At 36.2% G+C, this 18063-nt stretch overlaps 1 protein-coding gene across 2 annotated transcripts in view; it reads left to right on the top strand.

The window, feature by feature from the left end:
• The window catches only part of LOC120780491 (ER membrane protein complex subunit 2-like), a 107160-nt gene that overhangs the window by 34883 nt on the left and 54214 nt on the right, over positions 1 to 18063 (top strand). For both annotated transcript variants that reach the window (XM_040112766.1, XM_040112765.1), the window contains exon 3: positions 3251 to 3407. In XM_040112766.1, coding sequence (XP_039968700.1) covers positions 3251 to 3407 — 157 coding nt within the window. The remainder of the gene's footprint in view (positions 1 to 3250; positions 3408 to 18063) is intronic.

Below are 18063 nucleotides of genomic sequence, written 5' to 3'. Positions count from 1 at the left end.
AATAATATATGTATACCAAATTTCGTGAATATATCTTGTCAAATGTAAAAATTTTCCATACAAAAACTTGATTCCGATCGTTCAGTTTGTATGGCAGCTATATGCTATAGTTAACCGATCTGAACAATTTCTTCGGAGATTACATTGTTGTCTTAAAAAATAATCTATACCAAATTTCGTGAATATATCCGGCAGTTCCGACAAATGAGCAGCTTCTTGAAGAGAAAATGACGTTTGCAAAATTTCAAAACAATATCTTAAAAACTCTAGTCCCTCAGTATATCTATATACAGACGGACAGACGGACATGGCTAAATCGACTCAGCTCAACATGCTCTCCAAATTGGAACTCGATATCTTCAAAACTCTTCTTTTGAGAGTGGAAACCGTTTTGAAAAACACCATTCTGAAAAAAACACGTTTAAAGATTGGAGTCGCCATGTTCTTCACTCAATCCTCTTAATACAAGAAACGCAGTAGCGAATATTATTTATTAATAATTTGAATTTCGGAAATGTTTATTACAGTGTATACTATCCGATAATGCAACAAAAAAGCGATGTCTCGAAAACGACGATCCCTTAACCCAACTATGTACTTAAAAATACTTTAAATTAAATAAATATAATGAAGTTTTTATTTTTAATTTTTGGATAATATATGATAGAGTGTGTATTTCACAATTTGTTCTAGGGGTTAAAACGACTATGGTATGTATAGTTACGTCTTCTTATAATATACACTCAGTCCTTTTTTTACGCGATTATTGGTTCTGCCACTAATCGCGTAAAAAAAAAATCGCGTAAAAATGGTCAGTTTTCCAATATTAACTGACGAATTGGTTCCGAATATAAAAAATGTCGCGTATAACAAAATATACGCGCAAAAAAATATTCAAAAACAATACAATAAGTTTCAAATTTCAGACTTATGATTTATTCATTCATAACAAAATAAGAAATATATAACAAAAACCATATATAAAAGAGAAGAAAATAGAAAATAGGTAGATTTATTGAAAAAACCGTTGAATGCTGTTTAATCACTGTCATTATCCGTAGTGGAAATTATTATTAGCCGCTTATTTTGATGGCCGGCACTGATATCACTAGAATTTGTATCAGAATCAATAGTAAGAACTATGGATTGATATTCTGATTGACTTAGCATCTCCGACTGAGTTTGCACCATAAATTCAGTTAATTTTGTTTGAATGCTTCTTTTTGGACCCAATAAATTCCGATTTAGTTCTTTATGTGTATCTTAACATGCAGAGACTCAATTCTTTTTGAAAAATTCGTGCACGTTCGGCATCAGTATCATTTGCTACAAAATAATTTTCCAATTCTGCTGCAAGTTTAAGACCTTGCTTAATCGTCTCTGCTTTAATTGGATGCTCGTCTATCTCGGTGTCGCTGCCATTTTCCGATTCGATTACTTCCGTAGCTACTTCAATCAAATCGTCATCGTCGAGCTCTCGGTCTAGAAGAATCTCGTCAATATCTTCTCTCGTCATATCTGCAAGAATTTCTCCTCCCGCGGAACGTGCTAAATCAATGATATCTGAATAATCAGTTGAATTGCTTGTTACGGACATACCACTTTTAACACCTTCTGGCCAAAGAGATTTCCAGCATGCGTACATATTTTGCCTTATTTCAGAAATTGCTTTTGACGCGTACAAGATGCAATCCTTGATAGAAAAATTTGTCCAAGCATCGGTGAAGTCCAATTCAGGATTTTCCTCCAGTTTTTCCATAATGCACTGAAAAGTTTTTTGAGGTAGTACATTTTAAAAGTCGCAATAATGCCTTGATCCAGCGGTTGAATAATTGATGATATTTACATTAGGATGTTCAATCAACGGATGGCCTGGTGCATTGTCAATTATTAAAAGAGCTTTAAAGGGCTGTTTCTTCTTCTCCAAATAACTTTTAACTTCTGGTACAAAGCATTTAGCAAACCATTTTTGGAATATATTTCCAGTTACCCAGGCTTTTTTATTGGCTGCCACCAGAAGCATTGCTACATAATAAAATCGTTACACGGGCTTTTGCAGCTTTGAAGCCATCAAATGATTTTTGGGTCTTAGGCACATATGTTCGTTTTGGTAACCTCTTCCAAAGTAGGCCGGTTTCGTCCGCATTGAAAACTTGGTCTGGCGTGTAACCACCTTCTTGAATAGTTTTTAATAACTTTGGTGGATAGTCCTGCGCAGCTTTACTATCAGCTGAAGCAATTTCACCCATAGTTTTTAAATTATGAAAATTATGTCTTACAATAAACTTCGAAAACCATCCACCACTAGCTGAAAATTCGTTTTTGTTTTCTTGGTTCGATGTTAATCGTTTAAAAATACATAGAGCTTTTTGTTTTATTTTTGTAGTATCAACTGGGATTCGTTTCTGGTTGAGATCCTCAATCCAAATTGTTAATAGGTTTTCCATTTCTTCAATAAAAACATTTCTTGAGTATGAAGATTTCTTCGCATTTACATTTTTTCCGGAAACTACAGATTTTCTAATTGCATTTTTATTTTTTTTATTGTCCACACTGTAGATTCACTGAGTTTTGTTTCTAAAGAAATGCCTTTGCGTTTTTTAGGCTTATAGGCTTTCTTGGAGGTGTCTAGGAACCTATTTTTCAGAGTACCAAACGAAAAAAAAAATTTTGATGCACCTCAATATGCATTGAAGTTTGACGATGAATATCTCGTAAACGCTTAACTTAATCGAAAAATCGTAGGAGACCATTTTTATAGAGCAGTAAATTTCCTACAAAACTATGAGTTTCATCATTTATAATAATTTATTTTCATGGAGTTATAAAATTCATAAGAAATAAAAATTTTTCCCAAAAATAATCAAACTCTAACTGTTAATATCTTTTAAACGTTTGGGTTTACGAAAAAATCATAATATACCTTTTTTGTAGAGCATTCAATTTCCTACAAAATCTATGGAACAGGATATTTTTTGAAGTAGTTGGAAGCGAGATATAAATTTTTCTATCTGATAATAAGAAAAAATAGAAAACTGTATGTAGGAGGACCTTCCCGTTACAATTAAAAACTCATGTTTGGAGAGGCTTTCTTAGAGGTGTCTAGGAACCTATTTTTCTGAGTACCAAACGAAAACAAAAAAATTTTTTTTTTCAATCACTCTAATATGTACATATGTATATATAAAATGTATAATGTACTATATATTACATTTAATGAGACCGCTACTAATCCAAATGTGTTTTAAAGGTTTATGTCTGATCAGGAAGCTTGGCATGAGTTATGTGGACTATATTTGGCAGAAGGGGACTACTCCAAAGCGGTTTTCTGTATGGAAGAACTCTTACTACATAATCCACACAGTCATCTAATTCATCAGCGAATTGCAGAAATCCGTTATACAATGGTAACTATATGTTTATGTTAATCGAAAATCCATATCTACACTCGTGGCCACGCAAGGCTTACCACTCAAAATTTTCAAGTGTTGTGACAACACTTTATAGTGGTACATTTTGCGGTATAGTAGACATTTTTATACTCTCGCAACAAAGTTGCTAAGGAGAGTGCTATAGGTTTGTTCACATAACGGTTGTTTGTAAGTCCTAAAACTGAAAGAGTCACATATAGGGTTATATATACCAAAGTGATCAGAGTGACGAGTAGAGTTGAAATCCGGATGTCTGTCTGTCCGTCCGTCTGTCCATCCGTCCGTGCAAGCTGTAACTTGAGTAAAAATTGAGATATCATTATGAAACTTGGTACACGTATTTCTTGGCTCCATAGGAAGGTTAAGTTCAAAGATGGGCAAAATGGACCCACTGCCACGCCCACAAAATGGCGAAAACCGAAAATCTATAAAGTGTCATAACTAAGCCATAAATAGAGATATTAAAGTGAAATTTGGCACAAAGGATCGCATTAGGGAGGGGCATATTTGGACGTAATTTTTTTGGAAAAGTGGGCGTGGCCCCGCCCCCTACTAAGTTTTTTGTATATATCTCGGAAACTACTATAGCTATGTCAACCAAACTCTATAGAGTCGTTTCCTTCCGGCATTTCCATATACAGTTTAAAAATTGAAGAAATCGGATAATAACCACGCCCTTCTCCCATACAAAGGTTATGTTGAAAATCACTAAAAGTGCGTTAACGGACTAACAAAAAACGTCAGAAACACTAAATTTTCCGGAAGACGTAACAGAAGGAAGCTGCACCCAGGCGTTTTTTAAAAATTGAAAATGGGCGTGGCCTCGCCCACTTATGGACCAAAAACCATATCTCAGGAACGACTAGACCGATTTCAATGAATTCGGTACATAATATTTTCTTAACACCCTGATGACATGTACGAAATATGGGTGAAATCGGTTCACAACCACGCCTTCTTCTAATATAACGCTATTTTGAATTCCATCTGATGCCTTCTCTGTATAATATATAGTACATTAGGAACCAATGATGATAGCGGAATAAAACTTTACACAAATATGGTATTTGAAAAATATGTAAATGACGGATAACGAAATGTCGATTATCACTTTATCATGCGAGAGTATAAAATGTTCGGTGGCACCCGAACATAGCCCTTCCTTACTTGTTTTATTTAGAAATAAGTTAATGACATGTTATTTATCAAAAATATTAAATATTAAAAACAAAACACCTTCAGCTATAGACAAAATCATATGTTTTTAGTAAGCTTTACAAAATGAGCTCGTATTTAACTGACTGACATGCGATGAAAAAATTATAGTTTTTACTTTTTTAATTTAACTTCATTTACAATATAATTGAAATTGATGTTCTATTTTATTTTGTTTTAATTGAAACACGAAGTTTAGTCGCGGTATTACTTTAAAAACCATAAAATCGGCCTCATTTGTACAAGTACAGAAAAGCTATGTAGTTTGTGTTCTACTCATTAAACGTAATAAATTATAAACTATATTTATAATTAGATAATAAAATATAAAACTTTTGCTTACTAAAAAATTAACAAAAAACAAAATTGAAGAAAATTCCGAACGAACCAAAAGTTTGCGTGGCCACAAGTGTATACAGTGAATCAATAAAGTTTACATACACCTAGTTTTATTTATCTGCGATACGTTTATTTGTTTCAAAATGAAAATATTTTGTATTTTTTTATATATGTACATATATTTCAAAGTATGGATCTTTAACATGAAATATAGCATATACAATTTTTTTTTACTCAAATAAAAAAATGAATATTAAAGCTTAAAATGCGCCTAACTCATATCAAAACAAGTAAGGAAGGACTAAGTTCGGGTGTCACCGAACATTTTATACTCTCGCATTATAAAGTGATAATCGAGATTTTATATATACGTCATTTACATATTTTTCAAATACCGTATTTTTGTAAAGTTTTATTCCGCTATCATCATTGGTTCCTAATGTACTATATATTATACAGAGAAGGCATCAGATGGAATTCAAAATAGCGTTATATTGGAAGAAGGCGTGGTTGTGAACCGATTTCACCTATATTTCGTACATGTCATCAGGGTGTTAAGAAAATATTATGTACCGAATTCATTGAAATCGGTCTAGTCGTTCCTGAGATATGGTTTTTGGTCCATAAGTGGGCGAGGCCACGCCCATTTTCAATTTTTAAAAAACGCCTGGGTGCAGCTTCCTTCTGTTACGTCTTCCGGAAAATTTAGTGTTTCTGACGTTTTTTGTTAGTCCGTTAACGCACTTTTAGTGATTTTCAACATAACCTTTGTATGGGAGGTGGGCGTGGTTATTATCCGATTTCTTAAATTTTTGAACTGTATATGGAAATGCCTGAAGAAAACGACTCTGTAGAGTTTGGTTGACATAGCTATAGTAGTTTCCGAGATACGTACAAAAAACTTAGTAGGGGGCGAGGCCACGCCCACTTTTCCAAAAAAATTACGTCCAAATATGCCCCTCCCTAATGCGATTCCTTGTGCCAAATTTCACTTTATTATCTTTATTTATGGCTTAGTTAAGACACTTTATAGGTTTTCGGTTTCCGGCATTTTGTGGGCGTGGCAGTGGGCCGATTTTGCCCATCTTCGAACTTAACCTTCTTATGGAGCCAAGGAATACGTGTACCAAGTTTCATCACGATATCTCAATTTTTACTCAAGTTACAGCTTGGACGGACGGACGGACGGACAGACGGACGGACGGACAGACAGACATCCGGATTTCGACTCTACTCGTCACCCTGATCACTTTGGTATATATAACCCTATATCTGACTCTTTTAGTTTTAGGACTTACAAACAACCGTTATGTGAACAAAACTACAATACTCTCCTTAGCAACATTGTTGCGAGAGTATAAAAAGTACATACACTAATCATTATTTATATGAATCAAAAGTAATTACAATGGTTTTAGATGTATTTATTATCTTTTATCACTCAATTTCTAGTATTATTTCTGGATATTTTGACCTACTAAGTCGATAAGGAAGTTTTTAGGCATTATTTTGAGAATTCGATGTCTTCGAATACGGGTTTCCAAGAAGTTCCAGATATATTGAATAGAATTAATATCTGTTGATTGCGGGGCGCATGTAGTTGTTTACAATTATATTTCAACGACTCACGTACAGGGTACTACGTGTATTTTGGTTCGTTATCCTGTTGGAAATATAAGTGCCTGATATTAAGAAACAATTTAAACACACTACAAGTGTCCAACTCCAGACGCAGCCATACACCCCTAAACTATAACATTACCCCCACCGTGCTTTACCGTTGGCAATATACTTTTTTGTGGCTATTCTTCATTGATTTTTCCCCACGCTTTTCATGTTCCAAACCAAATATTTTAAATTTTGTTTCGTTGATGAACACAATATTTTCCCATAACCAAATGGTTATTTTTTAGCAAACGTCAACCACCTCTTTTTTATTAACCTTACTCATTAGGGTGGGTCGATCCCGGACTTTTTTCGATTCGGGATTTCTAATAGTGCGGAAAAGTTGCCTTAGTGCTTCCTGATTCCAATGCAACTTTTTGTTTTGAGATCGGATTGCATCTTCAAACCCAACTCCGGCCTTGAAATTTCGGAAATTCGCCTAAAGTCATGAAATTGTCTACCTAGCGCCTGAAATACGCATCTCATGGCAAAATGTATAAAACAAAAGTTATTTGTCACGTCATTTGCTACCGAAATGGTATATGTGATCATGGCCGTAGGACGAACAGTTCCCGAGATACGAGCTAAAATGCGGCGCGCCACAGCGCAAGGTGAAAACGGCTTGCGGCCACACTTCTTGACGTTGATTTCTCCGAGTGCTATCACTCACATTCATTCACCTACGCCAAAGGACACGTTCGGATAGGTCTCCACACAAATATTTTTTCATCGAGTTCCTTCACTCTTGTCGGTGATTTCGCCGAGTTCTATCACTTAAATTCATTTCCCTGCGCCATACGACACGTTCGGACTGGTCTCCACATAAATATTTTTTCATCAAGTTCCTTCACTCTTGTCGTTGATTTCGCCGAGTGCTATCACTTATATTCTCTCAACAGAACACAGAACTCAAAATGTCTGTATCTAAATTTAAATTTAGACAGAAATGTCCTGTGTTTGGCATATATCCGTACAATCTCTGAGTCCCAGTTACCTACTTACCAGGATGTTCTTTTGTGTTATCAGTTTGAAAGATTTCGTATAGGGCGACTCTGAGGCGACAACTATGAACCTAGAAGTAAAGAGGTTACAGAAATAGTTGCAAAAAAGGTTGAAAATACTTTCAAAAAGTCATCTATTCCGATAGTTTCACACACCAGAGTTGTACAAATGCTCACCACATACCATAAGAAATTTCTGACTCTTAAACAAATGTTTTTAAGGAACCCAATAGGTTTGAGCTCTAAAAGAGATGACTTTGTCTCTTCTGCCGGAAAATTATTTGACATCGCTGCATTTATTTTTCCTCTTGCACTTGTCCAAAGGAAAGGAAAGTTCCTATCAATGAACAACCATTTCTCTTAGACCAGAGAACCAGAAGAATTGGTCGCATTGGAAGTGTTGATCTACCTGAAACAAAAAAGATTACAAAGAAAAATGAACGCAAAGAAAAGCTTTCAAAACGTCATTCAACATCAATACTTACCAGAATAGTATCAGCTAGAACACGTGACCATTCAAATCAGTCAGACTCTCATACAGACGACAACAATGTAGGTGCGTCGCACATGGATTCTTCCAAAAACGATGCTGATGATGAATTTTCTTTTCCATCCTCTAAAACCAAACATAACACACTAGTATTAGAACACACTGCTTTAGCTGCCCAAAGATTTGGAGTAAGTGATAGAGCAGCGGCCTTGATTGCTTCATCTGCTTTTCTGGATGCCAAAAAAGCAGGTTTGATAACAGAGGATCAGGCTAGCTTTGTCACTGACAAATGCAAGATTAGTCTGGCAAAAAAAAGTGTTGGAGTTAAGCTCCAAAACACCGAAAGTATTAACTGTATATGGGCTGTATTTTGCTGTATTTTGACGCTTACACAAGTCAGCGAAGGTGAAAAGTACTACCGCGACACTGTCAAAGAGGAACATATTTCTCTTATAGCGGAACCTGGTTGTCATTACTTTGGCAACGTCACCTCTCCTTCCGGGTTAGCTGAAGATGAGACGCAAGCTATATGGCAACATTTACAATACAATTCAGTTGATGCGGAACATCTAGAAGTTGTCGGTGCTGATGGCACCAACACGAACACAGGTTGGAAAGGTGAAATCATTCGGAAACTAGAAGAAAGAATAGGTAGGCTATTACAGTGGGTTGTTTGTCTTCTACATTTCAACGAACTTCCATTTCGTGCCCTTTTCGAACACATAGATGGTGTCTCAAAGAGTCCAAATACATTATCTGGCGACATAGGTAAACTGCTCCCTGATTGTGAGAAGTTGCCTGTTGTCAAATTTGAAAGTTTTCCATCCTGCCATTTACCTTGTGAGGTTATTAATCCGACCCAACCAAGCTTATCTCTATAAAATATCAGAAGCTGTTATTTCCGGTCAATGTTCCTCAGATTTAGCGTCGATGCATCCAGGTAACATGTGCAAATCTCGCTGGCTCACCTGTGCAAATAGAATTCTGAGATTATACATTTCTACTGACAAACCAACAAAGAAAATAAAGATTTTGGTGAAGTACATACTTACAGTTTACTCACCTTTGTGGTTCTCAATAAGATTCAACAGTTCAATCAAACATGGCTCGCGCCATCTCTATGCTGCAATTCAAAGGTCGAGATACTTACCTGCTAAACTGCGCAAGGTTGTCGATTCATTCATTCAACAGAATGCTTTCTTTGCTCTTCCAGAAAACATTCTCCTTAGTATGATGACTGACCAACGGATAGAAGTCAGAAAGTTGGCCCTTGACCGTCTTCTGGCAGCCAGAGAAGCAGAGTATTACACTGTAAATGGAAGGGTTAGATGTATTAAAGTGCCAAAGCTGAATTTCAAAGCTCATAATTATTACGATATGATTAACTGTTCCACCAGTTCTTTGTTCAGTTTCTAACGAAGAACTCATAAAAGGGCTGTCGGGAGACACTGCAGAGGTATGGAAATTTAGTGAATTCCCCTCTCACACCGTGGCAGTCGAGAGAACCGTCAAACTGGTGACAGAGGCATCTTCTAAAGTATTGGCCCCCAATCTCGTGATCATTTTATACGCTCTACACTGAAATCTAGGCAACAAGTGCCAAAGTTTAGTATAAAATCTGATTTTATCAATAAATTTGACACAGATTCAGACTAAAACAAGCCTTAATGAAAACTAGCACTATTCAACATATTCCTTACTATTTTGGGGATTTAAGTTTTTGTGTACAGTTCAAAAATGCACAAGGACATGTATCTGAACATTTTAGCAAAATAATTTACGTCGAAGTGTGCTTAAATCTACTGTAATCACACGAAAATAATTCTATTCAACATATATGGAACTTATTGGAAAACCGTATTCGAAAACATCAAAATGCATGCGTCGATGTCTGGGGGCAATAATTCCAACGAAATGAAAGCCAAAAATAAATAAACACATCTAAAATATTGTAATTACTTTTGATTTATATAAATAATAATTAGGGTATGTAAACTTTTTTTGGCATTAATTAGGCGCATTTTAAGCTTTAGCATTAATTTTTTTTTATTTGTGTAAACAAAAAAATATTTTGATATGCTAAAAAATACAAAATATATTCATTTTGAAATAAATAAACGTGTCGCAGATTGATGAAACCAGATGTATGTAAACTTTATCGATCCACTGTATATGCAATGCTCTTGTTAGCCCTATCTGTGTTGAATTGAATATAATTCCTATTTATATAAGAACAACGAAAATCCGTTCCCAAAATTCATGGTAAATCGTAAATTAATAAATAAATTGACTCGACTAAAGCCTTACGGTTCGAATTTACGGTTTACAACTCAACCTCGCCTTAATTTGAAATTGTACAATTAGTATTGGATTATCGATAACTACTCAACCTCTTCACTAGTTTTCTATACTGTTTATAACTCATTCCAGTTGTACACAACATCCACAACTTTATTATAATCAGCATTCAAATGAAGAGTTTTTTAAATTATTAATGAACAAGTTCAATCAAAGAATATCGTACTTATGTATGGATATATACGCTATAAATTTAACCGGAAGTTAAAAATTTTTAAGATAAAAAATTTGTTAGACAATTTTTATTATTTTCAGGAAAAGATGCTCTCTGATTTTCTTTAAGGTACCTCACAGATTTACCCATATTTTCGGTCAAATTTTTATACTCTTGCAATAAGTTGCTACAGAGTATTATATCACCTAACGGTTGTACGTATCACCTAAAAATAATCGAGATAGATATTTATGTATATATAAATGATCAGGATGACGAGAAAAGTTGAAATCCGGTTGACTGTCCGTCCGTCCGTCCGTTCGTGCAAGCTGTAAATTGAGTAAAAATTGAGATATCTCTATGAAATTTGGTATTTGGGTTCCTTAGTACAAACAAAAAATCGAATTCTTAGATGGGCGTAATTGGACCACTGCCACGCGCACAAGTTGCCATTGACCGAAAACATATAAAAAGCCATAACTAAGCACCAAATGAAGGTATAAAGGTATAATTTAGTGCAGAGCATCCCAGTAGCAAGGGGCATCTGTGGGTAAATTTTTTTTAAAAGTGAGCATGGCCCCGCCCTCTCACAAGTTTAATGTAGATATCTCCTATACCACTTAAGCCACTACAACCAAATTTGCTGAGTCCCACTTTTTGGTGAAATGACATATCTCAGGATCCGACCAACCGATTTCGACAAAATTTGGTACGTGGCGTTCTTTACATATTCCTATATAACCTTGTGAAAATGAGCGAAATCGGAAAATAACCACCCCTACTTCCCATATAGCACATTTTTAAATTCCAATTGATTCGTTCAGTTTCCAGTACACAAATCAAGAATAAATTAATATAACGGGTATGACCGAAAATTGATCAAACCAACACAAACTGTTCAATCCCTTAGATACTGAACATTTGGACCCCAGTACCTGTAGGTGACTTTCGTTCAGAAATGTCGGTCAATGTCTAAGATATATGTATAACTGAAATTCAGGGATAATTCTTCTCTTCGAATCGGTCCAATATTTCCCTTAGCCCCCATATACCTAATATAAAGATTTTCGAACTTCCGGGTGACTTTGTACCGTATATATCGGTCAATATGTGCGTTATCCCAATGAAAATAGGAGAGCGTATTCTATTCTATTAAATCTATAAAATAGATGCATTTGAGCGGAAACTTATCTTACCCCCCATATAACTAATATCAGGATTTTCGAACATCCGACTGATTTTACTACATAAATATGATTAGGTTTTTAGTAAGTGACCTGTTAGTAGTATGTCGATTCTACCCCAACTTCCATATGCTACATACAATTGTTTGGTTGATGTCCTCGCTAAAGTGAAGGCTGACATCACCGGCATCCAAGAAATGCGATAGACGGGACTAGGACTGATGCGAGTAGGGGTCTGGCAGTGAACGAGGGCAAGACTAAATATCTCCTGGCATCAAACAAACAGTTGTGGCACCTGCGATTAGGCTCCCACGTCACTGTTGACAGTCATAACTTCGAAGTTGTAGATAATTTCGTCTATTTTGGAATCAGCATTAATCAACAACAACATTGCAATTGAGAAGTAAATTCTTCTCTCGACGAACAAAAACCAAACCCTATAAGTCACTCATTATTCCCGTCCTGCTATATGGTGCAGAGACATGGACGATGACAACATCTAATGAGTCTGCCTTAGGAGTTTTCAAGAGACAGTTTCTGCGAAAGATTTGTGGTCCTCTTCGAAGGAACGATTTCCACTCCGTTGGAAAGACCAGGTAGACTTTGCTTGGAATCTCCAATTAGTGCCACGTTGCGAAACGACTGGCTCGCTGTTGTTAACTTATAGCGAAGTTGCATTTAATGGGCAAAGGCCAAAAGTGAGATTGTTAAATCTTTAAAAAATCTTAATGTCAATAAAATGTTCGTACATCGTACTACAGCTTGAATCAAGAAAATTGGAAGCTCTGAATTTGCGAAAAAGACCGTATGCAAATGTACCTTTAAAACTCCAGAAATCGAGAAAAAATTACGTGAAAGAAATTGCTCTATTTTGCCAACAAAACAGTACAAAATGTCAAAAACCGAAATTACGACCTAACGGAGAAACAAAAATGAGAAGTAAAAGAATTGTGAAACTTTTTCCGCAAAACGCAAGTTGCGAAATAATTATTTTCGTTGAAAAATTATTTTTGCTATGCATATACGCACCAAAATAATGGCTGATTTTCCCACTCAAAAAATAAGCACTTGAATGGTATCAAAACGTTTCATATGTTATTCTATGGGGGGCCATAATATATTAAAAAAAGGCGTGAAAATTAATGCAAAATATTATTTGGAGGTATTATTAGACCAAATATGTGCGAAAATTAAATAATTTTTTTTCTATAATTCTACTTATAACGGTGTTTTTTTATTTTTAACAAAACTTGATTAACAGTTATTCGTTGCCGCGCTGTATTTACTTAGCGACTTATTCCACTTTTAGGAGGTTTCAACATAAACTTTAAATGGAGAGTAGGCGTGATTTCATCCATTTCCAGACTGTATGAGGATAGCTCATATGGTTTGTGAGGTAAGTACATTAAACTTATTATGGGGAACGTCCACTTTTTGAAAATTTTTAGCTCCCAGATTCCACTTACTACTACTATCCCTTTTACAAAATTACATTTTTATATCCTAAATCGGAGCTTAGTATAGCGCTTATAGGTCTACGATAAGCGTCATTTTGTGGGCGTCGAAATAGTTAGATTCTGTCCATTTACAATAACAGCCTCCCTTGGATAACAAGGAACAAGTGTACCAAGTAGCATTGCGATATCTTTATTTTTGTTCAAGTTATCGCTTGCACTAGTGTACAGAAGGACATCCATATAGTCAACCGGAATTAAACGCGTATCGTCTTCCTGATGTACATAACTATATCTCTATCGATTGGTGTTGTTACACACAGCCGTTAGGTGAACCAAACTATTCTCTTATACTCTTTGGCAATATGTTCCGAAAGAATTAAACATTCATAATTCGCAAAAGCCTGAATGCAATCATATTTGGTATTTATGTTGGTACCTAATAAACGTAGGTTATTAATACAAGCTGAAGTTTACATCGTGCAGAACGTCAACACTTTTTGCGAAATTTAATATCTAATTTTGATACTTCATCCAGTCCCTTGAATTATGAAGCTCCTAGATAAAGCCGGCCATAGCCGAGGTGATGTTTCCGCGTTTCTCTCATTCCTACTTCGCTGCACTTTCTATATGTGTCATCGTTAATAATGTCACATGTGAAATCAAAAAGTTGGGACTTGTGACTAGGTCAACAACCGTCCTGCAGTATTTTCGAGGCCCTGTGAGTAGAAAGCTTGCGTTTTTTCCTTCTGCTCCCTTAGATTTATTGGCGATTCTACATGCCCCTAAGGCATCCCATCTCATTCTGTGTTTCGTTTTTGCTCTATTCGCGTATTTTTTGAACTGGTCTGGTATTCAAGCGACAGCCTCATCAGCTTTTTCGTTTACCGGAAAGCCCCTGTGGCCTAGAACGCAGTACATATATAGCGGTTTACCGGCAGCCACTATAACTACGGCCTCCCAGCTTATAAGGACATTCTCTAACGCAATGCCATGTGAAAGTATTGCGTTAACCCTCATCGAGACCAACGGGTCTTTTTGTTTTTAAATGTTATTTAAATATATTTAGAGTGTAGCAAACGACTTGCGCTTCCAGGTAGCTTCCTAGAATTTTATTGTCTATAGAATTCAGAAAAAAAAAATCAAGGATATCGTATCGAAAAGGGCGAAAAAAGGATATTATAATATTTTGTATGAAAATATCCCTCATCGATACCCTCGGGTCTGGCCAGGCATATTTTGTTTTTAAATGTTATTTAAATATAAGTATTTAGAGCATACATGGGCGTTTTGACTCACATGAGCAGTTACTCTCAGCACACGTATTCTTACGCTCTTATTTGAGTCGCTATTGAGAGCGAAAAAAACAGTTTTGCACTGTGGGATAATGAATTGATTTTCCTGCCAGTTGCGCTGCAGACAGCCACGAGGTAACATAGGTAGTCGGTATGTTGATGTTTTTTTATGCCCTAGTATATTTTTGCCCCATTTGAAATGTATAACATAAATAAAATGTTATAATTTCAGATACCTTTGGTGGGGTAAATTGGGTGTTGACTACTTTTACTAGCAAACTAGTTAGCGGAAATTTCAAGATAAAGGTGAAATTGTGAAGTTCTCGAGAAATCATGCTTAAAAATAAGGCTTGCCTCGGCATCGGAAATCATAAAGCAATATTTGTCATTCATTTTGAACAAACACATATAGGTACGCGCATAAATAGTATCATAAAACAATCAAGCGGCGCACGATGTTGCTTCGCTGTTGTTTGTTAATCAACTGACTGCAAATGTTCTTTGTCCCATGGTAGCCACTTTACACTCGCGGTTACCAATGCATCCATACATTTCATTTGCCCATCTCTGATTTAGAGTGTAGCAAACGACTTGCGCTTCCAGGTAGCTTCCTAGAATTTTATTGTCTATAGAATTCAGAAAAAAAGTTCAAGGATATCGTATCGAAAAGGACGAAAAAAGGATATTATAATATTACACTTTAGTGCACCAATGGTGCTTGGCTAGACTCCATATATTTTGTATGAAAATATATGAACTTTGGTATGTTTCTATCACTTCGCACGGTTGATTTATCTGTTTTCATGTTCGTTACATGTCCAAATTGGTTTGTATGTTTATCTAGGTCAAATACTTTAGCCGCTAAAGCGTTTTAAAGGTTAAGAAAAATGTAATTTTTCTCAAAATGTTACATTTTTTGTGAACGCTATTGCCACGCCCCTGGTAGGGATAGAGGGGAGGTTGAGGGCTTTCCTGAAAGCTCCAGGGGTGAACTAACTCGCAAAATGGTTTTGATCCCCCCCGGCCCCATACCCCTCCAACTGTAGTGAAACAAAAGGGGGGACATGGTGAAACCCCATTTTCGCCTATTGCCACGTCCCCGGTGGGGCCTTGGGGGCGAATTATACATTTCCTGAAAGCTCTTTAAATTACCTAACCGGTGCAATTTATTTCACCCACCTAGGTCAAATACTTTAGCCGCTTTAAAAGGTTAAGAAAAAATGTAATTTTTTACAAAAGGTTAAATTTTTTGTGAACGCTATTGCCAGGCCAAGCGTGAACAATGCAGTTAATTTGATTTCAACCAAATCGAGTGGTAAGAAATTTCAAAAATGTATCTATATTGTACATATATGAGCGTGAATACAACACGTTTTTCCATACAAATGTATGTAAACACCACTTGGCCTAGCCAAGCACCATTGGTCTCGACTAAGTGTATCAGACCGTTGGTCTCGACCAGGGATATATGAACTTTGGTATGTTTCTATCACTTCGCACGGTTGATTTATCTGTTTTCATGTTCGTTACATGTCCAAATTGGTTTGTATGTTTATCTAGCACTCATATAAACATACTCACATGCATAAATATGTTCATTCGGGTCTATAGCGAGCTCTTTGCGATCGACTTGTTCGTGCGAAAGAAGAGGAAAAGAGGGAAACAGTCAAAAGAAGAGTGTGTTTACAAACAAAGCCAGAATTTTGTGTGTTTATTTTTGCTACAGTATTCTTCTTCTCTCTCTCTAATGAATTCGTTTTCTGTATTCTTTTGTATTATGCAAGTCAGTTGATGACATAGTTGAACGCACAATATATTACTGTGAAAATACGCATATTTCGCTCCAGTTCTCATCTTGTTTTTTATTATTCTGTTCGTTTTGGTTATAATAAGAGTGATTAAGTGGAATATGTGTAAAATACACGATTACGTTCTAGAAACAGTGCAGATTTTTATGATCGCTTAACATCAGCATTGGTAAATGACATTCAAAATGAAAATAATAATGTTGTGCGTGAAGAAGTGGATCCATTCGAAAGCGATGACGATGATAGAGATGTCGATTATGTGCCATTTGAAGATGCATCGGATATTGAAAATGAAATCGAAATCGAGCCGAATGAAATATTAGATAGCGACGAAGAGGAAGTAATCGATGGTGTAGAAGAAGAAGAGCGTGAAACTCCAGCTGCTACTGAAACTTCTTACTACGGTAAAGATGGGACAGGATGGAAAAAAGAGCCTAATGAAGCAACTCGTATTCGTGCACACAATATTAAACGCTTTAGGCCTGGACCGAAGCAACAAAACTCTGTTCCCATTGAGGTATTCAAACAGTTTTTTACTACCAATATTTCATTCATTATCATCAGTCAAACAAATCGTTATGGAAGAGACCAATTTGCAAAATGGAATCCAGAAAATCTAACCTCAAAACCTAAAGTTTGGGTGGATTTCACTATCACCGAACTTGATGCATTTATTGGCATTCTTATTGCTTCTGGTGTAACGCACAATGATATGCAGTTTACACCACTTTTGTGGCAAACAGATGCTTTTCCCATCTTTCGAGCGGCGATGCCACTCAAACGATTCAAGTTATTGACGCGATATATCCGTTTCGATGATGGCCGCATACGTTCATTCCGAATACAATCTGATAAGGCTGCCGCAATTCGCGATATATGGAATTTTTTAAATGAAAACCTCGCCAGAAACTATGAGCCGCATGAAAATGTAACGATTGATGAGCAATTGTTTCCGTATCGTGGCAAGGCAAAGTTTACGCAATTCACACCATCAAAACCAGCCAAATACGGTGTGAAAATCTGGTGGGCATGTGACTCACAAACAAAATACCCATTGCAAGGTATATTGTACGCGGGAAAAAAGGATGGCGGAGAGCGTGAAGTGAACCAAGGAGAAAATGTATTGCTCAAACTTGTGAAACGGTACGAAAACACCGGCAGAACAATAGGAGCTGACAACTTTTTCATAACACTGACAGGAGCCAAACGATTGGCTACCATTGGACTTGCTTTCGTCGGTACTATTCGCGCCAATAAGAAGTGTTTACCCGAAGAATTGAAAAAAAATCCGTCTCGTCCGTTGCTTTCTACTCCTATCGGGTTTTACGATAATCTCGTTTCGATTTGTAGCTATGTTCCGAAAAAAATCAAGGCAGTCAATTTGATTTCAACCCTACACTACACAAAGGATTGTGAAGGTGAAGCCAAAAAACCGGAAGCAATTTTGTTTTATAATTCAACAAAGGCCGGATGCACGACGCACTTTTGTTTTCAATTTATCGAGAACATTGGCAACGCCCAATATCGAAAATCGTATGAACAATCCCAATGTCATCAAACATCTATCTTGTCGTTTGGCTTTTGAATCCTTTTTCGGTCGTTCACTCAACATCCCATCACGATTAGTAGCTTCAACATCAAAAAGTGCTGACACACTCAAAGGAAGGAG

This window comes from Bactrocera tryoni, unplaced genomic scaffold (assembly GCF_016617805.1).
Source record: "Bactrocera tryoni isolate S06 unplaced genomic scaffold, CSIRO_BtryS06_freeze2 scaffold_25, whole genome shotgun sequence".
NCBI lineage: Eukaryota > Metazoa > Arthropoda > Insecta > Diptera > Tephritidae > Bactrocera > Bactrocera tryoni.
This window is presented reverse-complemented; position numbering and strand designations above follow the sequence as displayed.